This window comes from Anomaloglossus baeobatrachus, chromosome 2 (genome assembly GCF_048569485.1).
Source record: "Anomaloglossus baeobatrachus isolate aAnoBae1 chromosome 2, aAnoBae1.hap1, whole genome shotgun sequence".
In the NCBI taxonomy this organism is placed as follows: domain Eukaryota; kingdom Metazoa; phylum Chordata; class Amphibia; order Anura; family Aromobatidae; genus Anomaloglossus; species Anomaloglossus baeobatrachus.
In genome coordinates this window covers 491,937,428-491,963,286 of record NC_134354.1, presented here as the reverse complement: position 1 = coordinate 491,963,286, position 25,859 = coordinate 491,937,428, and the positions used below count along the sequence as shown (strand labels likewise).

At 46.1% G+C, this 25,859-nt stretch overlaps 1 protein-coding gene across 4 annotated transcripts in view; it reads right to left on the bottom strand.

Annotated features, from left to right (window-relative positions):
* Nucleotides 1–25,859, bottom strand: part of MAP4K4 (mitogen-activated protein kinase kinase kinase kinase 4) — a 289,343-nt gene that overhangs the window by 104,267 nt on the left and 159,217 nt on the right. For all 4 annotated transcript variants that reach the window (XM_075336472.1, XM_075336473.1, XM_075336474.1 and 1 more), the window contains exons 6-12: nt 20,525–20,615; nt 18,689–18,819; nt 17,269–17,323; nt 17,097–17,175; nt 12,408–12,583; nt 6,388–6,460; nt 5,112–5,322 (exon numbers count right to left, since the gene is read on the bottom strand). In XM_075336472.1, coding sequence (XP_075192587.1) covers nt 5,112–5,322; nt 6,388–6,460; nt 12,408–12,583; nt 17,097–17,175; nt 17,269–17,323; nt 18,689–18,819; nt 20,525–20,615 — 816 coding nt within the window. The remainder of the gene's footprint in view (nt 1–5,111; nt 5,323–6,387; nt 6,461–12,407; nt 12,584–17,096; nt 17,176–17,268; nt 17,324–18,688; nt 18,820–20,524; nt 20,616–25,859) is intronic.

Here is a 25,859-nt window from a genome sequence, read left to right as displayed (position 1 = left end):
GTCTTGGACATGTGGGAACCAGGCGTCGCAAAAGCGGGAGAGCCTGCCACCGACCGAGGATGCGGTTTGGGGAGTCCGCAAGTCATGAGGAGGCCGCTTTGGGAGCGGTTCCTCCGGCGGTCTTTTTAGGACGTGCCTTAGACCGCCATGAATCAGCGTTCCTCTGATCCTTTTGAGGCCTGTTGGACGAGGAGAATTGAGACCTGCCTGAGGGCCGAAAGGACCGAAACCTCGATTGTACCTTCCGTTGTTGAGGTCTGTTAGGTTTGGACTGGGGTAAGGACGAGTCCTTACCCTTGGATTGTTTAATGATTTCATCCAATTGATCGCCAAACAGGCGGTCGCCAGAAAACGGCAAACCGGTTAAAAACTTCTTGGAAGCAGAGTCTGCCTTCCATTCACGTAGCCACATGGCCCTGCGGACTGCCACTGAATTGGCGGATGCTACCGCTGTACGGCTCGCAGAGTCTAGTACCGCATTCATGGCGTAGGACGCAAACGCCGACGCCTGAGAGGTTAATGACACAACCTGCGGAGTCGCGGCTCGTGTGAGTGCATTAATCTCAGACTGACAAGCTGAGATAGCTTGTAGTGCCCATACGGCAGCAAATGCCGGAGCAAAGGACGCGCCGATAGCCTCATAGATGGATTTCATCAGGATCTCTATCTGCCTGTCAGTGGCATCCTTTAGTGATGCACCATCTGCCACTGCAACTATGGATCTGGCCGCCAGTCTAGAGACTGGAGGATCCACCTTGGGACACTGGGCCCAACCCTTGACTACGTCAAGGGGGAAGGGATAACGTGTGTCATGAAGTCGCTTAGTAAAGCGCTTATCCGGAAAAGCTCGGTGCTTCTGGACTGCGTCTTTGAAGTCGGAGTGATCAAGAAACGCACTCCGTGTACGTTTGGGAAACCTAAAATGAAATTTCTCCTGCTGTGAAGCTGACTCCTCAATCGGAAGGGGTGGAGGAGAAAGATCTAACACCTGATTGATTGACGCTATAAGGTCGTTTACTATGGCGTCCCCTTCAGGCGTATCAAGGTTGAGCGCGGCGTCCGGATCAGAGTCCTGATCTGCCGCATCTGCTTCATCCTCCAGAGAGTCCTCATGCTGAGACCCTGAACAGTGTGATGAAGTCGAGGGACGCTCCCAGCGAGCCCGCTTCGTCGGTCTGGGACTGCGGTCCGTGTCGGAGTCCTCCCCGTGGGACCTATGAGTTGACCCAGGAGCTCTTTGCTGCTCCGACCGAGGGGGGTATGGGGGCAATGAATCAACAGTGCCCGGGGCCTGTGTTACAGGTCTGGACTGCAAAGCTTCCAGTATCTTAGCAGACCATCTATCCATAGACTCAGAAAGTTTGTCAGCAAATACTGCAAACTCTGTCCCTGTCACCTGGACAGTGGGGGCCGGAGGTTCCACCTGGGCCGGGGGTCCCACCAGTGGCTGAGACTCCGGCTGAGTGAGTGTCACAGGGGCCGAGCATTGCACACAATGAGGGTAGGTGGAACCTGCAGGAAGCATTGCCGCACATGAGGTACAGGTTGCAAAGTAAGCCTGTGCTTTGGTACCCTTGCTTTTTGCAGACGACATGCTGTTTCTCCTCTTAGAATAATCAGTGAGGGTATATAGCCAAACGCTAACAGTGAGGCCGTACAGAGTAAATGTATACACTATAAGCATATAAATATACAATTCGGCACCCAGGGGGACCAGCACCTAGTAACAGGTGCAGCTTACCGACCGCTCCCAGCGGTTGTGTGACCACCAGATCCCTGCCTGGGCCTCCCAGAGCTGTTGGAGCTCAGTTGTCTCCCCTCTGAAGTTCTCCAGCGTCTTGTAGCAATGGCTGCCGGCATTCAGAGAGGAGGAGGGGGCCGTGGGCGTGCCTGTAAAAGTGCGGGAATCTGGTGCCCCACGGTGCTTAGTGAGGGGGGAGGAGGATACAAAGTATGCTCCTGCCCTCAGCGCTGACGTCCAGTGCAGCGTCCCGCCCTTACCCCTGACTGGCAGGCCCGGGGGCGGGAATATGCGGCACTAGGCCGCAAAAGCCGGGGACTAAAGTTATAAGCGCGGCCGGCAAACAAGCGCGGCCAGCGCGGTAGTCCCGGCGCACTAACACACCCAGCAGCTGCTGCAGTGTCTATTACCCAGGCGCACTATGCGCCGTCCCCAAGGGGACACAGAGTACCTCAGAGTCGCAGGGCCTTGTCCCTGATGATACCCGGCTCCTGTCCAGCAGATTCCCCCAGGGGCTGCGGAGGGAGCGCGGTCCCAGCGCCTGGTGACCGGTCAGGATCCCACTTCACCCAGAGCCCCTAAGGGATGGGGAAGGAAAACAGCATGTGGCTCCTGCCTATGTACCCACAATGGGTACCTCAACCTTAACAGCACCGCCGACCCGAGTGGGGTGAGAAGAGAGCATGCTGGGGGCCCTGTATGGGCCCACTTTTCTTCCATTCGATATAGTCAGCAGCTGCTGCTGACTAAAATGTGGAGCTTGCGTGGATGTGTGCCTCCTTCCACAAAGCAATAAAACTGAGGAGCCCGTGATGCACGGGCGGGTGTATAGGCAGAGGGGAGGGGTTTACACTTTTAAGTGTAATGCTTTGTGTGACCTCCGGAGGCATAAGCTATACACCCCAATTGTCTGGGTCTCCCAATGGAGCGACAAAGAAAAAGTTTTTGAGGTTTTTTGTTAGCGTTATGGCCATAAGACGTAAGCCTACAACCCTCGTCACGGGAACCTCATGCTTGTAGGTCCCTACACTATATATAATATAAAAAAAAGCAAAAAAGAAAATATCATTACTTACAGCAAGATGGAATTGCAGCTGTATATTGCTCAGGCCAAAAGACTACTACTACTACTCCAGCAGGATACAGCTAAACCCCCACTAGGTGGAGGCAACACAGGTGCAGGTGGAGCCATTCACACTCACTTCCAAATATGGAGGAGGTGATGGCTGGATGGTAAAACTGCACACTGGTGGCTTGCATAGAGCACTGTTCACACTAGCAGACGCACAGTCACAAACCCGCAGCCTATTATGAGCAATATACAGCTGCAATTCCATCTTGCTGTAAGTAATGATATTTTCTTTTTTGCTTTTTTTATATTATATATAGTGTAGGGACCTACAAGCATGAGGTTCCCGTGACGAGGGTTGTAGGCTAACGTCTTATGGCCATAACGCTAACAAAAAACCTCAAAAACTTTTTTGTACAGGATACAGCCAGGCCCCTTTTTGTTAGGCCTTGCTATCAGAGTTTGTCCCTACGTAGCGCGCAGTGGGGGTACGGCTTGGCAGCCCGCCTGATCTAATAGTATGGGCGTCACCTAATAGGCTGCGGGTTTGTGACTGTGCGTCTGCTAGTGTGAACAGTGCTCTATGCAAGCCACCAGTGTGCAGTTTTACCATCCAGCCATCACCTCCTCCATATTTTGAAGTGAGTGTGAATGGCTCCACCTGCACCTGTGTTGCCTCCACCTAGTGGGGGTTTAGCTGTATCCTGCTGGAGTAGTAGTAGTAGTAGTCTTTTGGCCTGAGCAATATACAGTTATATTGAGAGATCCTGAAGGCAGACTGTCATGGAGATCTAGGTCTGGCCCATAGATCATTTATATATTTTAAAAAAAAAAAAAGTGGATTTCTTTAAATAAGAAATTGTATTTTAGATATTAAGATATAGTTTTATACAACTTTCTATGACCTACATCCCCTTGTAGGCGGCTTAGGACGGTTGATCCTACTGACAGAATCCCTTTAAACAGCAATTTTCCCCATTTCTCCTTATCCTACAAAGAGTCATTGTCAGGCCCACAAGCCCAGTGCTGACTGTGCTACTGTGTAAAAAAGTCAGTATGAACCTCTGGTCTCCTCTATACTTCTGTTTCATTACAGGAGCAGAACAATGAAAATAAGCAGCATTAAAAGGGCATCAGAACTACTCCATTGACTATAATTGGAACTGTTGGGTTTTAGTTATGATATTTGCCATTTTGCTGGACAATAGGTACAGCATGCTGCTTTTCTAAAGTCTCCAAAGTGGATTTAGACATGGCCTTATCTAGGCATACAAAACATGCTTAACATGCTTTAGAATGAGTTGCTATTAGAAATGTTTAGTGCCTTCAAGTGAATGTCCAACCTTGGACTCTTTTTTTTATCATTGTTTTAATCTAAGTTGGTCCAAAAGTACTAGATACATTTATACATTGAATTCAATGTTGAATACAAGAACTGGACGTGACGTCTATTGGAATACAACAGGATATATAGAAAAATATATTGCAGGCCAAAGTAAATGACTGCATGTTGCCCTTCGTGTTTTCGTTTCCCCATAAGCACTAAAGCCAACGCTTTGCATCATCAATAGGAAAGTCTCTGATAGTATAAGCTTAAAACGGGGTGTACGACCAACCGGAGGCAAACAAAGGAACAAAATTATCCGGAAAAAAAAAAAGCCCCACTGCAGGCGTACATGTTATTACATTATAATAAGAAATAGTGTGGTAGTGACAGGATTATTGAAAATAGGGGTCGGGAAAGGGAGGGGACAACTAATGTAATTGTGTCTATGCAACAAAGGAGAGCTGAACGTAACTGGCTGTCTACTACTAGGACACCCCCTAGTGAATCCCTATGTTTCCCTCTAGTGAAGTAATATCTATTCTTCCCTTTGGTGCCAGCACTGCCTCTCATGGGGACCATGTTGTTATGTGAACCCTGCAGGTAATCAGTGGCCTCTTCTATTCCCCACCTTTGGATGTATGACATACTTCAAGTGGAATTGAGAGCAGCACTCACTTCCTCCGGGTGTATGTGGTTTGTCCAAAGGGGAGAGTGATGAGGTCACTGACTGACTGCAAGCTTCACATGATATAATGTCACATGATCTCAGTGAGCGAAAGTGACGGTACCAAAGTATAAATGACATCCTTTTACAAGGAAGAACATAGGTATTCAGAAGGAGTTGTCTTAGCAGTGGACAACCCTTTTACAATAGTACTCTCCACTAACTGGGAATATAAGTGAAGCATTGTCCAATAAACCATATCCATAGATTTCTGACAGCTGTTACAATGAACACTCGGCTGATTTTGCACCTCTTCAAGTCGCCTCCGTTGCTCTTTTTGCTGTTCTATGCGCTTCTGTCTCTCTGCCAATAGCTGTCTCTTGTACTCCTCCTGTTCTCGGAGTTGCTGCTCCTGCAGCAGCTGCTGCCTTCGTAAGGCCTCAGAACGCTCCTTGTTCTCTTGCTGCAGTCTCAGGAAATCACGTCGAAGGGTGGATTCCCCAGGCACATTAACAATTGAGCTAAAAGGATAATATTGATACATTTGGACATAAGTAAAAACATACAGTAGCTTAATAGCGTCCTCTGAATAATTTAATGAAGTGCAGTTCATACCCCAACATAACTCTAATAAGCAGGGATGTATTAATGTGCAAGCCAAGCAAACTCCATATGTTTGGGGGGGGTTGAAGCTTGACCTGAGGTGCTAGGGCTGCTAAAAGATTGCATGTGCTTCCAATATTTTACATGCTGGGATCCTAGAAAATGAACCCTTTTAATCTTACAGAAACGGTTGATATAGCAAAATATAAAAGGGCTTACATGGAGAGTACAGATAAGGTGCCAATATAAAGACTTGGTGCACAATTTACAATACTGGGAAATGGAGGATTTAAAAAGTAATCTGAATTCTAATTAATGGCTCCCGATTCCCTGGCAGAATGAATCATAGTTTGGCTGCATTATTGTAGCCCTGTATGTTTTACTCTGAAACACAGCAACATTTTGGAGAAGACATACTATAAACAGCCGACCAGGAATTCTGCCTCACGGATGACTAGTCCAAGGTAGGTCCCCATCGGTGTCTCCTCACCACAACTGACCGGAATATCCTTATTAACAAACGCATAGAGACCCATCAGTCAAGGGGCCTGGGGCCGGGATAATTCTAATGTCCTGCCTTGCACTAGTCATCCCAGAAGCAAAATTCTCGTCAGCTTTTTAAAGTGTGCTTTCTCAGAAATGTCGCAGCATCTCAGAGTGAAACAGAACCAAGACAACTGCAATAACCCGTGAAGGCCAGAGACGGGTGCTGACGCAACGGGATATCTGCTCAGTACTAATGTCAAAGTGAAGACATTAAACGACTGCAATAATGCAGCTAATGTAGGATTCATGCTACCTGTGGTTTGGGCAGTAAGAATCAGATCACAGGGTCCTTGAATAAAAATTCAGCTACATTTACTGTAATAACTTCACAATTTGTTTAACCATCAAAAAACCCTCAAAAAAACAAAGACTAGAAAGCCTCAATATAGAGATACAAAACCGATAAAGAACAAGGTTATAAAATTCAACAGCAATACCTCGGCTCTCCTTCCTGCTCAGGCACTTCCTCTTCCTCCTCTTCACTTCCACTGTATTCATACTCCGTTTCATCTGTTTTTTGGGGGGGGGACAACAAGCAAATCGTTTACATAGAGTAGGTTTAACACAGAGCTTCACCTCACAAAACAGACCAATTATAAAATGCATAATGCAGCGCTTTAGGTATTTTTACACATTGCATTATTCATTCTGAAAATCTAAATATTTCAGGGATGATGATGCCAAACGTTTCCTAATTGTTAAGGTTTAGATTTCTACTCACAGTAGTATCTGTGCACTCTACATCAAGCTTAAGAGCAATAGTTTCATAGCCTTGAAAAGCAACAACCGCACTTTTGCAGAATGTGTTCAGTTCTCCTATTCTGTGCAAGTAAGGCTAGGTTCACAATTCCGTTAAATTATATCAGTCACAATCCGCGGCTCTGGTAAACAACGCAATCCGTTTAGCGGATTCCGTTGTGTCCCATAGACTTGTATTAGTAGCGGATTGCGACTGATGACCTTGCGTTGCATCCGCTGCGCCGCGGTCAGTCGTTTTTGGACTGACCGCCGGGCGGAAACAACGCAGAATGTAACGTTTTTTGGGCCGTCAAAATTAACGCACTGCGCAGGAATCCGTCGCAATCCGTCAAGCTTGTAATGTTTGTCTATGGTGCTAGATTCCGTCGTAATCTGTCTTACGACGGAATCCAGCGCTGGATTCAGTCATGCTCTGAGCATGCCCAGCACACCCACTTGGCTGTCCCAAACACAAACGGATCACGACGGATCCGTCAAAAAACGGACGCACAGCGGATGTAACGGACGCGACGGATTAGTTTTTTCACAGGATTCCTGTGAAAGGAATCCTGTGAAAAACACATCCGTTGCGTCAGTTGACATCTAAAAAACGACTGATCCATCGCTGACAGACCTGACTCATTTAAAACAATGGAAATGTGAACCTAGCCTAAAGAGAACATGTATAACAACTCTAGCCATCTCTGATCATGTGTTATGCATACCGTATGTAGCACTACTGCATTAGGCTGGGTCTGCACACACATTTTAGTCATTTATCAACTTGACTCTTTTACTGGCATAATATTTACTTTACAGTTACTTATGCATATTTTATGCACTTGCAGACTAGCACTAGTAATGCCAGCTACCTCTGTGCTGCAGTCAGTGTGCTGTGCAAACATAATGAAACAATTGTGTCTGTGGATAGATGGATAGATAGATAGATAGATAGAGGGATAGATAGATAGAGGGATAGATAGATAGAGGGATAGATAGAGGGATAGATAGATAGACACGTGAATGTCACAGCAAGCACCAATAATATAATTGTTTGTAAGCTTCTTTTCTCAGAACTCAGATTTGCCTCTTTTTTTTTGTTTGCTGGACATGTAAAGAAAAAAAAACCAAAAAAACTCACCAGAAAAAAAAGCCACCAGCCAACACAGGCCATAATGGCAGATGCACTCGCATCTAGTGAGGTTTTTCTGAATTTACAGTGGGTACGGAAAGCATTGAGACCCCTTTAAATGTTTCACTTTTTTGATTTTACCAAATGGCTGCAATGAAAAAAAAGTTCATTTTTTTCTCATTAATGTACACTCTGCACAGCGTCTTGCCAGGAAAAAAACAGAAATGTAGAAATCTTTGCAAATTTATTTTACAAGAAAAACTGAAATATCATGGTCATAAGTATTCAGACCTTTGCTCAGACACTCATATTTAAGTCACATGCTGTCCATTTCCTTGTGATCCTCCTTGAGATGTTCTACTCCTTCATTGGAGTACAGCTGTTTTTAATTAAACTGATAGGACTTGATTTGGAAAGGCACACACCTCTCTATATAAGACCTCACAGCTCACACTGCATGTCAGACCAAATGAGAAAAATGAGGTCAAAAGAACTGCCCAAGGAGCTCAAACACAGAATTATGGCAAGGCATAGATCTGGCCAAGGTTACAAAATAATTTCTGCAGTACTCAAGGTTCCTATGAGCACAGTGGCCTCCATAATCCTTAAATGAAAGAAGTTTGTGAGCACCAGATCTCTTCCTAGACCTGGCCATCCAGCCAAACTGAGCAATCGTGGGAGAAGAGCCTTGAGGCAAGAGGTAAAAAAAGAACCCCAAGATCACTGTGGCTGAGCTTCAGAGTTGCAGTAGAGACATGGGAGAAAGTTCCACAATGTCAACTATCACTGCAGCCCTCCACCAGTCTGGCCTTTATGGCAGAGAGGACAGACGGAAGCCTCTCCTCAGTGCAAGACATATAAAAGCCCGCATAGAGTTTGCAAAAATACACATGAAGGACTCCCAGACTATGAGAAATAAGATTCTCTGGTCTGATGAAATAAAGATGGAATTTTTTGGTGATAATTCTAAGTGGTATGTATGGAGAAAACCAGGCACTGCTCATCACCTGCCCAATACAATCCCAACATTGAAACATGGTGGGGGCAGCATCATGCTATGGGGGCTTTTTTCAGCAGGACGACTGGTTGCAGTTGAAGAAAAGATGAATGCAGCCAAGTACAGAGATATCCTGGTAGAAAACATCTTCCACAGTGCTCTGTACTTCAGACTTGGCCGAAGGTTCACCTTCCAACAAGACAATGACCCTAAACACACAGCTAAAATAACAAAGGAGTGTCTTCAGAACAACTCTGACTATTCTTGACTGGTCCAGCCAGAGCCTTGATCTAAACCCAATTGAGCATTTCTGGAGAGACCTGAAAATGGCTGTTCACCAACGTGCACCATCCAACCTGACAGAACTGGAGAGGATCTGCAAGGAAGAATGGCAGAGGATCCCCAAATCCAGGTGTGAAAAACTTGTTACATCATTCCCAAGAAGACTCATGGCTGTACTAGCTCAAAAGGAGGGTGCTTCTACTCAACACTGAGCAAGGGTCTGAATTCTTATGACCATGTGATATTTCAGTTTTTCTTGTTTAATAAATTTGTGAACATTTCTACATTTCTGCTTTTATTTCCCTGTCAAGATGGGCTGCAGCGTGTACATTAATGAGAGAAAAAAAAAAAAAAAGAACTTTTTTGAATTTTACTAAATGGCCGCCATGAAACAAGGAGTAAAAAATTTAAAGTGGTATAAATACTTTCCGAACCCACTATGTCCTTTCTGGTGATTTTAAATATGGTGTAGGGACTCATAAGCATGGGCACCGTTGATGTTTGGGTTACGAGCTTATGTATTTTGGCTAAAATATGGACCAATACCTCACATTAATTATTTTATCAAGACAAAAATCACTGATCTCGGGGAGACCAGCCAGAGAAAACACTGCCGGCAGCCAACGAGGGCGCTCAATACAGTGAAATCCTAGGTGCATTGCCCCCTGGGAAATATGCAATCAAAAAAGTCCGTGGAGCCTCTGTTAGGAGTCTCGTTACAGATACTAGCCAGATATCCCTCTGGGAAGGACCTAGCCAAGGAGTGGCGCTTTTTAGGAGACCACCATAACCACCATATGAAGTGGCCCTTTTAGTCAATATCTAACTCTTTGACAAGTTTAAAGATATGACAAGGGAAATACCAAAGAAAAATAAAAAAAAAAAAAAAAATACCAAATTTTCTCTGGCTGGTCTCCCCGAGATCAGTGATTGTTTTGTCTTGTTGGTCTACTAGGCATTGCTCCCACCTGGCCAGAATCCTACTCCACACTGATGAGGGGCAATACCCCGAAACAGCGGTCTGTGGATGGATACCTGGCCTTGGTATTTCCCTTGTCATATCTTTAAACTTGTCAAAGAGTTATATATTGACTAAAAGGGCCACTTCATATGGTGGTTATGGTGGTTTCCTAAAAAGTGCCACTCCTTGGCTAGGTCCTTCCCGGAGGGATATCTGGCTAGTTTCTGTAACGAGACTCCTAACAGAGGCTCCACGGACTTTTTTTGATTTGCATTAATTATTTTATATCATTCTATTGCACAATTTTCCGCAGGATGCAGCCGGGCCCCTTGGGATGTCCGTTCTGTGTGTCAATGCTCTTATATAGTGCTGGGCAGCCCGCCTGATCTAATAGTATGGGTATCATCAATAGACTAAGCTAGACACTATGCATTGCACGTACCTGTGTGACTGGCGCCCTATGTAAAACCTTATTAGTGTTCATGTTTAATACCAGCAACCACCCCTTCCATGAGTTGGTAGGCTGTGAGTGGTTGTCTCATTGGTATTCTGTACCTGTGTTACCCCCAGCTTTATCATGAGGGGCCGACTGCATCTGCCATTATAACCTGTGTTGGCTGGTGGCTTTTTTTTTCTGGTGAGCTTTTTTTGAGTTTTTGTCTGAATTTATGTCCGTTTTGGTGAATTATGGACCTTTAAAAACTAAATTGATAAAGGAGTGCTGCTATTCCTCATGCCAGTCATGTGTGTCTCTACCAACTTACTAACCACAGATGACCAATGTCAGGCCTTTTGATAAAGGAAATGGGAACATCCAACTGCCAGTTTAGTTATACATGTCAAGGATAAACAACAAAGGCAGCAAAACACAAAGTTCTAAATATAAGATGTCCCTAAACTATTTTCCACAATACCTAACTAGGTCTCATTCAGATCCCCACATGTGGCAGTACAAATACGAACCACAGTATACAGACAGGCTGCAGGTCTCCTGACTTGAACACCTGAGTACTGTGGCCAAGACCGTGCATCATGGTTCATGCATGGGCTACGATACATGGATGTCTGAATGGGGCCTTATTGTTATTTTATATGGAACACATTGATTTAAGAAACATACATAATAGAAAAGCTGACAGATCCTCTTTAAAACAGATTGAATAAGGTATCCTTAGAATAAATCAGTGTCAGAATGGTTAGGATGTAACCACAGAACACCCTCCAATCAGTTGCATGTAACCTCCGAAGCATCAGATTGTGCACAGCCCAGAGCAAGAACAGCACAGCTCCATTCAGCATGCAGTGTGTGTTCACAGGCATTGCAACTCAGCTCCTACTGAAGTGCATAAGGGCCAAGTGAAAAAGGACACTACACATTGTACAGCACTGTGCTGCCGTGGCCAAGTACACTACGTGCATTCAGATTAAGTGGGAGCTGCAAACAGCTGATCAGTGGGGGTACAGAACCCCTTGTAACAGGATAACGATGGCCTGTCCTAAGGATAGGCCTTCTGTATCTAAGTACTGACAACCCTTTAAAAGGGAACCTGTCACCAGAATTTTCGCTATTAAACTAAAAGATTCCCCCTTCTGCAGCTCCTGGGCTGCATTCTAGAAAGGTTCATCTTGCTACTGGCCCCCCTTTCAGACCTAAATAACAACTTTATAAAATCTTACCTTTTGGTATGCTAATGAGGTTTTCTGGCTCTGGGGCGGGCTGTTTTCGTCTATTATTTCCCCTCCTGCCGCTGTCCCCCATTGTTCGGTCCCGCGATAGTGCCACTGGGCATGCGCGAGAACTCAGGAGCACTGCGTTACATGAGGGCGGCGGCCTCATGTATGTAAATGAACAATGGGGGATGGCGAACAGCGGCAAGAGGGGGATAACGGAGCAATACAGCCCGCCCCCGGGGCCAGAAAACCTCATTAGCATACCAAAAGGTAAGATTTTATAAAGTGTTTATTTAGGTCTGAAAGGGGGGCCAGTAGCAAGAGGAACCTTTCTAGAACGCAGCCCAGGAGCTGCAGAAGGGGATTCTTTTGGTTTAATTGCGAAAATCTGGTGACAGGTTCCCTTTAAACCAACAAACTGGAAATAAAACATACTATCACAATCACGTTTAGTAAGATTGTGGAAGCTTGCTGGTATGAGAATATAACAGGCATTAGCAATGTCACATTTACATTTTTCAGACCTTCTGAAACCAAATGTAAATAAAAACAAAAACCATATATAAAAAAAAAAAAAAAAAAAAAGAAGACTTTGACCATAGCGACAAGTGGTACAATATTTTCGATGCATGGCCATGTGTTACCGAACATTCTAGAAGCCGCAGTTCACACTCACCTTTCTCTCCTCTCTTCTTCCGGGTTCTGTCTATGTGATCCTTCAGCTGGATCCTGACTTGCCTTTCATTTGGCTGGTCTCTTATAAAGGGATGCTTTAGTAATTGCTCTGTAGGGGGACGTTGCATGTAATTTTTCACAAGACAGCCTTCTATAAAACTAAAAAACTTCTTTGACCTGCAAAGAGAAAATAAATTAAATATGTACGTAAAAAAAAAATGTATATCAGAGAATAAAAACACACAGCAACAATTATTGTACTCCCTTATATAGCACCATTATATTCCATAGTGCTCAACAGACCTCGCTGTCCCCATTGGGGCTCATAATCTAATTTCTCTATCACTATGTTTTTAGATTGTGGGGGGGAAAACTAGATCAATCTAACACGTCCAACATATAATATGACACATCATTAAAGGGGCTGTCCAGTTTTAAGTCAATGTGACTGCATAGCTCTGAATCCCAACCACATTGGCACCCCATACGGTTAGGATTCTCCAGTGTTGCAAGCAATAGTGGGCGATCATGTACGCAAGTACGTGATTTGCATACATAGGGTTACATGCCAACTAGACACGCTCGACCACGCTCAGTACAAGTGAACTGAGTGAGGCTGTGCACATCTAGCCGGATGTGGGTGGCAATATACAAACAGCATACCGGTAATACCAAAGAATCATGAAAACGTATGGTGCACGAGCTGCAATCATTCAAAGTCTGCAGATAAACCCTTTAAGAAAACATAGAACAGTTTTCCAGTTTGGCAACATTAGGAACAAATACGAGGATGATGTTCACATATAGTAACGGATTTTTCGGATTATAAAACACACTTTTTTCACAAAATTTTTTGGAGGAAAGTGGGGTACGTTTTATAGCCCAGATATACCTAGCTATGGCGATGGAAAAGAGGGTCACAGGAGGCAGGAGCCGATGCTGGGGCTAACAGTGTGCCCTTTAATAAAGAAAATTAATATATACTGCTTCCCACGCCCATAATCCCACCCTCCTGTCAGCACTGAAGCAGGTGTCGAAAGATGGGTGCTTTCACACTACGTTTTTTTTAACATGCGTCATGAACATTTTTTTGCTGTAAAAGAGGATCCTGCTTTTACAGCAAAAAAATGCATGCAAACGCATGTGTTATTTTGCAGGATCCTGTCACTTTAAGTTTATGGGCGGACATTGGAGTCATGTGATCGGGAGTCAGTGGAACTGAACGTGACAGACTAGGAGCCAGCATCTGACAGCTGCGGAGGCTCGTAACCAAGGTAAACATCGAGTAACTTGCTTGGATACCTGATATTTACCTTGGTTACGAGCATCCGCAGCAGCTAGGAGCCGGGCTGCCTGCTCCCTGCACACGTAACCAATGTAAATATCGGGTAACTAAGAGAAGCGCTTTGCTTGGTTACCCGATATTTACCTTGGTTACGAGTGTCCGCAGCTCTCAGGCGGGGGAGAGAGAGGAGAGGGAGAGGGAGGGGGAGAGAGGGAGGGGGAGAGAGGGAGAGGGAGAGAGGGAGGGGGAGGGGGGAGAGATACAGAGAGGGAGGGAGGGGGAGAGAGAGAGGGACTGATCACCCGACGCTGGTTTCTGTGCATGCTCAGTAGAACAAGCAGGATCCTGTCTATCAGCATGCCAGCGTTCACATACGTTTGCGTGCAGTATAGTCAGGATCCAGCAATTTGCAGTATTTAGACGCAGCTCAAAAACGCTACAAGTAGCGTTTTTGAAAAATGTTAAAAAACTGCAAGTCGCTGGATCCTCACTATAACGCACGCAAACGCATGTGAACGCGGGTCCATTGCAAATGCATTGAAATGAAACCGCATTTGCACTGGATCCGTTTTTGCGTTAAAAAAAAACGTTCAGGACGCGTGTTAAAAAAACGTAGTGTGAAAGCAGCCTTATTTTGTTACACAGCCAAGAGCAGGGCTGGGGACTGAAGCCTGTAGCCTTATACTTTGTCTGTGCTGGGTATCATAATACGAAGGAACCCTACACCAATTTTCTCATTTACTTATTTTTATTGTATGATACAAATCACAGGCGCTATGTGCATGTAAGTGTCAGACACACGATCACTCAGAAAGCGGGGCGCTTCTGACTGCACTCAATCACAGGTGCTGGTGAAAGCAGTGCATATGCAATGAAGGACAATGAGCAACCCCAGAAGTGAATGAGCGGTCGTGGGAGCAGTTACAGCTGCGCCGGTGACTCGGTAAGTACAGCCTGCTTGCTTTATTTTTATTTCCAGAGTTGCCAGATCCGGATCAATACCCGGAATTCCCTGAGAACTCCAGGCCCGGGGCCAGTGCTCCGGTACATTTGAAATCGGGCTTATCCGAACTTTTACAGTCCAGGTCCGCCCATCACTAGTCCTGACTGAATTTCAAAGGGCATATGAGGCAACTGTTGACTAACAGAGAACAGAAAAATAAAATTGTAAATAGAGAATATCGCGTTTGCAAGCATTTGATATCTAATGTGAAACCACAAGCACACCGTAGTCGCCAACAACAAAGATGCTATGAATAAGCATTAAAATAATGCGCCTCCTCATAATGCTTCACTGAAAATAATATGTACATATGGAACGAAACAACTAATTAGGTCGTTCAGTAGGATGCATTAGCAAAACGAAAATTACATGATACCTCCAGTTGTGGCTGCTGTTTGTGTGGTAAATATACCAGCACATAAAAGAAAATAATCACACCTTAATGAACAAACTACATAAACCGGTCATCATATAACATTTCAGTAAATTGGTTTCAAAGCTACATGGTGTTCAACTGGAGAGAAAGAGAACATTAGCGCCTAAATACCGACAGAATCTAACATTATGTCCCCTAATGCATGCGAATGTGGCACATACAGTATATCGCAGATTACTACGATTATATCAAAATGGCATTTATCAGTGGGCAAATCTGCTGGACACTGCACAACAGTAAAGCAAAAATCTGGAGAATATAAATCACAACAATCTGTGCAATGTGAACATGGCCTTATGCCACCTCATGGTATTTCTATTTAAGGAAATCTCTCACCATTTCAGTTTGTTTCTGTAGCACATAAATAATGTGGTTCCTATGCTGCAGCTATTTCTGTACCATTTATAAAAATTCCTGGGGTTGCTGTAGTGGTGGTACACATTCCTTTACAGTCCGTACAGCAGGGCGTGTGTACTTTACATCTATGATAAAAAGTATGCTCGGGGGCCCGATTCATCTTCGTCTCTTTTTTTAGTCTAGTCTATGGCATTTTGGGGGCATGTGCATATTATGTCTTTTTCAGTTATATCCCAGCTGGAACTTAGAGGAAAAAAAAAAAATGAACATAATACACAGCCATGTAAAAACAACTTGCTGTGCATATGTTGTGTTTTCTTGTAACTTCTTTTCCATCAGACTTCAAATGCGCTTACTACTTACAGTTTAAATTGCAAAAAAAAAAAAGCATTGGTGGCATAGATGCTGCAAAAACCTTGGAAAAACGCCAGGTAGGACACTTCAGGAAAATGCCAGCGGTATGTTACTTGAAGATGCTTCACCTTTGGAAAAAAGGCATGTTCTTCTGAAAGATGCCATGTACATATATCCGTTATTCAATTGCACCAGGTTCTTTTGCTTTGCAATTTTTTAAGTCTGTTCTTATGTGTCCGAATGTTCGTTGTTGGTTGGTAGGTTGTTTTTACTTCTTATGTTCATCAATGTAGGCATGGTTGTTGGTTTCCAGGTGTTTGCAGATGACTTGTCAATTGCGACTGGTTAACCACTTCACGAAGCAGCCAATTTTTGTTTTTCTTCCCCGTTCTTCTAAAGGGACATGCATTTTCATTTTTCCGTCAGTAAGGCTATGTGCGCACGTTGCGTATTTGCATGCAGTTACGCTGCGATCTGCACCGCAGCGTAACTCCATGCGTCCTGCGTCCCCTGCATAATCTATGAAGATTATGCAGGAGCCGTGCGCACGTGGCGTATTAGAGCGCAGCGCTTCACTGCTGCCCGAAGCGCGCGTTCTAAGAAGTGACATGTCACTTATTCCGTGCACTTTGCCTGCATCCCCCGCTCTGTCTATGGGAGGGGCTGCATTCAGAGCGCATGGAATCGGCTTTTTTTTTTTCATTACAGACTCTTTCTGCAGCGATTTGAAGCGCACATGTGCTGTTCAAATCGCTGCAGAAATTTCTGCAGGGACAACCGCTACGTGTGCACATAGCCTAATAGGAGAGCTTGGTTTTTGTGGGACGTGTGCTACCTTTGAATGATACCATTAATTTTACCGTATAATATACTACAAAATTTGGGTGAATTAAAAGAAAAATGCCATTCTGACACTTATGTTAGGGATTTCTTTTTACAGCGCTCGTTGTGTGGTAAAAGTGACCTGGAATATGAATCTCCAAATCAATCTAATTATGGAGATACCAAACTTGTTCAGATTTTATTACAAAACTTACAGTAAAATAATTTGAGAATTTTGTATAAATAAAAAAAAAAAAAAAAAAAAATGATACTAAAATTAAATCAAAAAGGCACAAATGCAACAATGAATCAGGCGCGTAGGGTCCCAAGCGAAAAAGCTCAACCAAAATCTAATGGTAGACCCTGCGCATGTACCATATTTGCAGGGAAGATCATCTAGTAAGTGTTAATGGATCAGAAGGTGGAAACTTACCATTTCTTTGATTTTAGCCGTGGAGGAGGATTTCTTGGAATAAGGAACAGCGCTCTCATTGGGTGCATATCACAAAGGGCTTTGGAAAAGTAAATAAACATATCAATTTGACTTAAAAAAAAACAATATATGTTTGAAATCCTATATCATAAATCATATTCGTATGACTTACGGGGTGCCCCTTCTGCCATCTCAATAGCGGTGATACCACAAGACCAAAGGTCACTCTGCAATAACAAAAAGCACCATCAGTACTATAAAACGGTTATTTGCATAAACATTTTTTATTTACAGAAATCATTTTCTGTGATTGGATCATTTCACATTTTATGTAACACTAGTCAACATACAAGAATGAAAGCTACTGCAGCACATCTTAAAGGAAATCAGACAGTTGATTTATTATGCCCAAGCCAAAAGCAGAAAAACAAAATCCAGTCTTTTTTATTTATTTATTTATTGAAGATGTATATTTCAGAGAAAAAATACTTTAACACAGCAGCCTGTCTCAGTGGTACGTCCCTGCTGGCTTCTCCCAACCCATCTCATCGAGACTGACAGGTGTAAGGAGAGATACCTGGTATTGTAGCTGTGCAGATTGGGGACAAAACAGACTAGTCATCTCATCCCCAGCTTCCGTTTTAATGTGGTTCTCTCTGAAACGTGTCAGCGTTTCACAGTAAGGCTATGTTCACATTTCCATTGTTTAGGATCAGTCACAATCCGCCGCTCTGATAAACAATGCAATCCGTTTGGCGGATTCCGTTGTTTCCCATAGGCTTGTATGAGCGGTGGATCGCGACTGATGGCCTTGCGTTGCATCCGCCTGGGCATGGAACGACTGACCGTCAGGCGGCAGAAACGCAGCATGTAACGTTTTTTGAGTAGCGGAATCCTTTTGTTTTCCCTGCGCATGCTCAGATCTGGTGTTTAATTATTCAAATCAATGTCTCTCTCGGCGACCGAACGATCAGCTGATCGCCCAGCGGCTGGCTTCTGTGAACGATCAGCTGATCGCCTGGCTTCTGTGGGCGATCAGCTGATCGCTCTCATAAAAACCGGCTGCCGGGAGATCAGCTGATTGCTCTCAAAATCCGCCCGCCGGGCGATCAGCTGATCGATCACAATAGCCGGCTGCCGGCTTGTGATAGAGATCAGCTGGTCTCACGGCAGCTGGCTTTTGATCAGCTGATCGCTCTTGCGCTTTTTTGATACTAAAGCATTTCACCAACAGAACCGCTTTCTCATAAATTCAATCAATTCTTGTCACCCATTGTACAACGCATCGGTCACAAGCGTCAAGCAACGCAGGTGACTGATGCAAAAAAACGGAACTGTATGTTTTAGGCTATGTTCACATGTCTGAAATAACAAAACTGTCCTCTGATTATACTGCAAGCAGTTCAGGCATCAGGAATCAACTGATCATTCCCTTTAAGCAGCACAATGGTGCGATCATATGCCCCTCAACCCAAGCAAAGGCACATAAAGACGGTAACATATATGAGGAACATAAAACCAGAGAGTTAACAAATCGAAAAGCGCTAGTCTGGCTTTTATATTGCTAAACTAAAATAAAATATTCAACTTACTCTGTAATCGTAGGTAGCATCTGGGTTCTCATCACAGGCTATAACTTCTGGGGCCATCCAATATGGTGTACCAATAAATGTATTTCTCCGACCTACTGTCCTGTCCAACTGTGCACTGACACCGAAATCCACTATAGGAGACAGATGAGAACACAATGATGTCTTGAAAAACATATCTAGTTAAAAGGCTGCACAGTCAGCTGATCTATAAGCTGTAAAGTGTTCTGAACACTCATTAGCAACTCATCGGATGACATTTAATCAATATCATTTTGCACCGCTGCATTAGTCCTTTAACTTTACCTAAGGGGAAAAAATATTGCAAAGAATAACATGATGTCCCCAATGGCTCGTTTACAGGGCTGTATCTATTGCACATTAATTAGCATGAAAAATATAAAAATTACAAAATCTTTAAAAACTTGTTTTTAGAATCAATATTCCCTATAAATAGAATATTTGCCAAAAGCTGGAAAAGTAATGCTCCAGTTTAATAACACCAGTAATATCAACTGCATTCATTATTCAAGGAGGGCTAAAAATGACACTGCAAGAATACGCAATACAGACCGCAGCACACAAGCTTTATACGTAGATGATAGAGGTGTACATCCAGGGGACAGTATGTGCTTCCTTACCATCACTAAATAACCTGGAGAGTTCCTAGAATAACTCCCTCCCACGCCTCTAAATATATGACAAGACATAGTGGGGCCCATGTCTGTCTGTGGGCTAGGTCTAGTTGTAATTACCGCAAGTCAAAGATAAATCTCTGTGGTATGCTATACAAATAGCAGTTCTTTTCATGTGGACTCAACATAATAAGCACAAAAATGGGGTCATCTGCCCCATACATGGTGTTTAAGGTTATAATAAGCAGATACATTATGCTGCATGAACAGTGATGCAATGTATATGGAAACGTCTCGCTCCACAGGGTCCTATTTCAAGACTTGGGCTACTTGGCCAATGCTCCCTAATTAGCTTATCATCGGGGCACGGTGAGCTAAGCTATCATTCATGGGCTGCTTGAGTTACTGCTCTCAAGTATTCAAATGGTCTCTCCAGGAAAGGAGACAAACTCTAGTGCCACCTATTGGAAGTAGCAATCCTGACAGTCAAATGTGGATTTTTAACAATCCTTTGCATATGACCTAGGATATACATGCCAGATCCGAGTCCCAATTTGCAGACACGGTGTTTCGGGGTGATTGCCCCTCGTCAGTGCAAAGTATGGGGAGTCTGAACTGGCTCATGAGAAGCTTTGTGGGGACCACGGGGGAACACTATTCTCCTTAAGGAGACTTTGTAGTATTGAGAAATTACCTAGGATTTTCAGGAAAAAAAAACAATTACCATAGTAACCATAGTACATAGGATATTTTAGGATATGAACTCTATCATATATTTTTTAAAAAGGGAAACTATCATCAGAATAAAACCGTACTTGCCTACAGCCATAGTGCTAATCTGCAGGTAATTCCTCTTCTAAAATTATTCAGCAGTTTGGTTGCAGGGAAAAAAATAAAAGCTATATTCTCCTTGAAGCTGCTGCTTCCAGTGAATGGTGCAGAGGCAGCAACAGTGAGCAGTCAGTGCTCCCGCCACAAAGGGAGCGCTCACCCTGGGTACAGAATGCAGACTGCTCACTTCCCGTGCTGCTGCCTACCCGACAGGAAGAGAGGGGCTGCAAGAAGACTACAACTTAATAGTGCTATTACAGGGGGCAATCGTTAGGTATCAAATATATTCTAGAAATTAGATTTTCCAGGACTTGGTTTGATCTTGGCTCAAAAAGATGTGCATTCTAAGTGAAGATATGTTTTAGGTACATACCCAGCTTCACCTCTGCATTCTCCGTCAACAGTACGTTCTGTCCTTTGATATCCCTGTGAATCACGTGATGAGCATGGAGATGAGCCAAGCCCTTTATAGATATAAAAAAAAAGAAAACAATCAAATGAGATAAAACAAAGTGTGACTTTATAGTGATCTTAATGAAAAAATTCAGCACTAACCAGTTGGGATATTATAAAAAAATAAATAAAATAAAAGCAATATAATATAGCGTACATCTTACAAATAAGAGAAATGTCAACCGTTGCATCCTGTAAGGTAGGACATTGCTTGCTTCAGGTATTTCATGATATCATAAGACCATAATTAAATACATATACACACTAATAATAATAAATAAAGAGAATTTTGTTCACTTACCGTAAATTCTTTTTCTTATAGTTCCATGAGCATGCACTTGGTAGTGCTTCGAAAAGGTATGCAGGCTAGTCCAAGTGGCAGCCTGACAGACTTGCTGAGCCGTAGCCTGGTGCCTGAAAGCCCAAGAGGCACCGACCGCTCTGGTCGAGTGTGCCTTGATCCCCGGCGGGGGAGGCACCTGAGAACACTGGTAGGCGTCCGAAATGGTCGACCTAATCCAACGGGCTAAGGTCGGCTTAGAAGCAGAGAGGCCCTTGTGCCGACCTGTGGTTAGCACAAAAAGAGAAGTGCACCGCCTAAGAGCAGCGGTGCGAGACAGATAGATCCGGAGAGCACGCACCAGATCCAGAGTATGCAGCGCTTTTTCAAAGCGATGAACAGGAGCCGGACAAAAGGAAGGTAGGGTAATGTCCTGGTTAAGGTGGAAAGGAGAGACCACCTTAGGAAGAAAGTCCGGAGTCGGATGGAGAACCACCTTGTCTTGATGAAAAACCAAAAAAGGTGACTCCAAAGAGAGCGCAACCAAATCGGAGACTCTCCTGAGGGAAGTTATGGCCACTAGAAAGGCCACTTTCTGTGAAAGCCGAAACAAAGAAACCTCCCTAAGAGGCTCAAAGGGGGGTTTCTGCAAAACCGTGAGAACCAAATTGAGGTGCCAGGGATCCAAGGGCCGCCGGTAAGGCGGAATGATGTGAGACGCGCACTGCATGAAGGTGCGGACCTGAGCCAGCCGGGCGAGACGCCGCTGGAACAGCACTGACAGAGCTGAGTCTTGTCCCTTGAGAGAGTTGAGGGACAGTCCCAGCTGCAAACCGGACTGTAGAAAGGACAGAAGGGTCGGCAAGGAAAATGGCCAAGGAGGATGGCTGGAAGAGCGACACCAGGACAGGAAAATTTTCCAAGTCCTGTGATAGATCTTGGCGGAGGAAGACTTACGGGCCCGAGTCATAGTGGACATGACTTCAGGAGGGATACCAGAAGCCGTCAAAATCCAGGACTCAAGAGCCACGCCGTCAATTTGAGAGCCGCAGAATTCAGGCGGAAAAACGGACCTTGTGAGAGAAGGTCCGGACGGTCCGGAAGATGCCACAGCACCTCTACGGACAGATGGAGCAGGTCTGGGTACCAAGCTCGCCTGGGCCAGTCCGGAGCAATGAGAATGACTCGACGGCCCTCCATTCTGATCTTGCGCAGGACTCTGGGCAAGAGAGCTAGAGGGGGAAACACGTAGGACAGACGAAACTGGGACCAGTCTTGGACCAGAGCGTCCGCGGCGAATGCCTGAGGATCGTGGGAGCGAGCCACGTAAACGGGAACTTTGTTGTTGTGACGGGATGCCATTAGGTCCACGTCCGGAGTTCCCCATTTGCGGCAGATTGACTGAAAAACTGCCGGGTGCAGGGACCACTCGCCACTGTCCACGGTTTGACGGCTGAGATAATCTGCCTCCCAGTTTTCCACGCCTGGGATGTGGACTGCGGATATGGTGGACTTGGAGTCCTCCGCCCATTGAAGAATGCGTTGGACCTCCAACATTGCCAGGCGGCTGCGTGTCCCGCCTTGGTGATTGATGTACGCAACCGCTGTCGCGTTGTCCGACTGGACTCGGATGTGCCTGCCCGCCAACAGATGGTGAAAAGCTAGGAGAGCCAGAAGCACGGCTCTGGTTTCCAGCACATTGATCGAAAGGGCTCATTCGGACGGAGTCCAAGTGCCCTGCGCTCGGTGGTGGAGACATACCGCTCCCCAGCCGGATAGACTGGCATCCGTGGTGAGGATCACCCAGGACGGGGCCAGAAAGGAGCGCCCCTGGGACAGAGAGAGGGGCCGAAGCCACCACTGAAGAGAGCTCCTGGTCTGTGGCGACAGAGCCACTAACCTGTGCAAGGAGGAAGGCCGCTTGTCCCAGCAGCGGAGAATGTCCAGCTGCAGAGGACGCAGATGGAACTGGGCAAAGGGAACAGCCTCCATTGACGCCATCATCTGACCCAGCACCTGCATCAGGCGCCTGAGGGAATAACGGCGGGGCCTCAGCAGAGAGCGCACCGCCAGTTGGAGGGACTGCTGTTTGACTATGGGCAACTTCACAAGTGCCGGCAAAGTCTCGAACTGCATCCCTAGGTACGTGAGACTCTGGGACGGAGTCAGAGTGGACTTGGGAAGATTGACAAGCCATCCGAATTGGGCTAGAGTGGCGAGAGTGAGCGAGACACTCCGATGACAGTCCACGCTGGATGAAGCCTTTACCAGAAGGTCGTCCAGGTAAGGGATCACTGCCAACCCCTGTAGGTGCAGGACCGCAATCACTGCTGTCATGACCTTGGTGAATACCCGAGGAGCTGTGGCCAACCCGAAGGGGAGAGCCAGGAATTGGAAATGTTCCTCTCCGATTGCAAAACATAGCCAACGCTGGTGTGAAACTGCAATTGGCACATGCAGATAGGCATCTCTGATGTCGATGGATGCCAGGAAGTCCCCTTGGGTCATTGAGGCAATGACTGATCGCAGAGACTCCATGCGAAAATGCCGCACCTGAATATGCTTGTTGAGAAGCTTGAGATCCAGGATGGGCCGGAAGGAACCGTCCTTTTTGGGGACTAGGCAGAGATTTGAGTAGAAACCTCTGAACCGTTCCCGGGAGGGAACTGGTACAATTACTCCGTTGGCCTGCAAGGATGCCACGGCCTGTGAGAAGGCGACGGCCTTGGAGCAGGGGGGAGTTGTGAGAAAAAATCTGTTTGGTGGACTGGAAGAAAATTCTATCCTGTAGCCGTGGGAGATGATATCCCTTACCCACTGATCGGAGACGTGTTGAAACCACGCGTCGCCAAAGTGGGAGAGCCTGCCACCGACTAAGGACGTTGCTGGCGCGGACAGATAGTCACGAGGAGGCTGCCTTGGTGGCAGCACCTCCTGCGGTCTTTTGTGGACGCGCTTTTGGGCGCCAGTTGGATTTCTGGTCCTTGGCTGAGTTAGTGGACGAGGCCGAGGGCTTAGAGGAGGACCAGTTGGAGGAACGAAAGGAACGAAACCTCGACTGATTCCTGCCCTGGACAGGTTTCCTGGTTTTGGTTTGTGGCATGGAAGTACTCTTCCCACCAGTAGCTTCCTTGATAATTTCATCCAGCTGTTCACCGAACAGCCGGGACCCAGCAAAAGGGAGTCCAGCAAGGTACTTCTTTGAAGAAGCATCTGCCTTCCACTCTCGAAGCCACAAGATCCTGCGGATAGCGAGGGAATTAGCCGAAGCCACCGCAGTGCGGTGAGAAGCTTCCAGCATGGCAGACATGGCATAGGACGAAAAAGCTGAAGCTTGGGAAGTTAAGGAAACCATTTTGGGCATAGATTCCCTGGCGAGGGAATGCATCCCCTCTAGAGAAGCAGAGATGGCTTTGAGAGCCCACACTGCTGCAAAAGTCAGGGAGAACGAAGCCCCCGCCGCTTCATATACGGATTTGGCCAGAAGATCAATCTGGCGGTCAGTGGAATCCTTAAGAGAGGTGCCATCAGCCACCGATACGACGGTCCGGGCTGAGAGTCTAGACACCGGGGGGTCTACCTTTGGGGAATGAGCCCACTCCTTGACCACCTCAGGTGGAAAGGGAAAGCGGTCATCAGAACCACGCTTTGGGAAGCGTTTGTCAGGACAGGCCCTGGGCTTGGTCACAGCGGCCTGAAAACTGGAGTGGTTAAAGAACACACTCTTTGCTCTCTTAGGCGAGGTAAACTGGTGCTTTTCTTGCTCCTCTGATACTGGCGGATTGAGATCCAGTACAGAATTAATGGACGCAATCAAATCACTAACATCTGAGTCACTTTCGGACAGATCAATGGGGCACATGGAGTTAACCTCCGAGCTCCCCGTAAAGGCATACTCCTCGTCCTACGAGTCAGCTACTGAATCAGAGCCGCGGGACGAGGAAGGAGAGGGAACCCTGCGTCTCTTCTTAGAAGGACGGGGTCTGGGACCAGATGATGAATCCTCTGTGAGCTCCGGTCCTGAGAGACCCCTAGCAGCAGAGGCACCCTGTGAAAGGGGCTGATGCATGTTCAGCAAAGTCCTGGACAGAAGTCCCATGGAGTCAGCAAAAGATTGGTAGATAGACCTAGAAAAGGATTCTACCCAAGCCGGGGGTTCAGCCACAGGAGCAGGGGCAGCCTGAGAGACCACTGGGGGTGAGACTCCAGGCTGAGGCACCGCCAGGTTAGAGCAGGCATCACAATGTGGGAATATGCTCGGTTCAGGCAGCAGGAGCTTACATGCAGTGCATACTGAATACAGCTTTGGAGCCTTGCTCCTCGTGTGAGACATGCTGCTGGAGTGGGGGCTCTGCCAGAGAATGAACCCCAGAGAGTATAATCAGGGGTCCACAACCGGAGACCGGTTGTGGCTTACCAGACCGCTGGAGCGGTGTTGTGTGCCCTCCAGATCCCGAAGCCCGGACCCCCAAGCACAGCAACTCAGCAGAGATGCTGCAGACCAGCGCTTGCAGAGAGAACGCTGAGAAAATGGCCGCCGAAGCGAAGAGAGGTGGCGGGACTTGTCCTGAGGAGCGGGAACTGGAGGGCTATAGAGACCTGCCGGGGAGGAGGGACGCCCCAGCAGTGGGGAGTATCCAGAACGGCCGCCGGGCGGAGCCGAGCCTATTCCTCTGCATGAGTGACATGCGAGGGCAGTGAAACCGAAACTAGGCCTCCGGCAAAGCCGGGGCCTAAATTTAAGCGGCGCGGCCGGCGCGCAGGCACCATCGGCGCGGTTCTCAGGCGACAGCCAGAGAACCCACCGGAAATGTCATAAAACACACTCAGCACACTCTCCCACAACAATAAAGTACAGGGACCCCCATATATAAACGTCTCAGGTACTTAGCTTGCTGAGACGCAGGGTTCCAAGTCCCTGGGGATGAGTGCTCCGGTCCGGCAGGGTCCTGAAGGGCTGCGGATGGAGACCGGT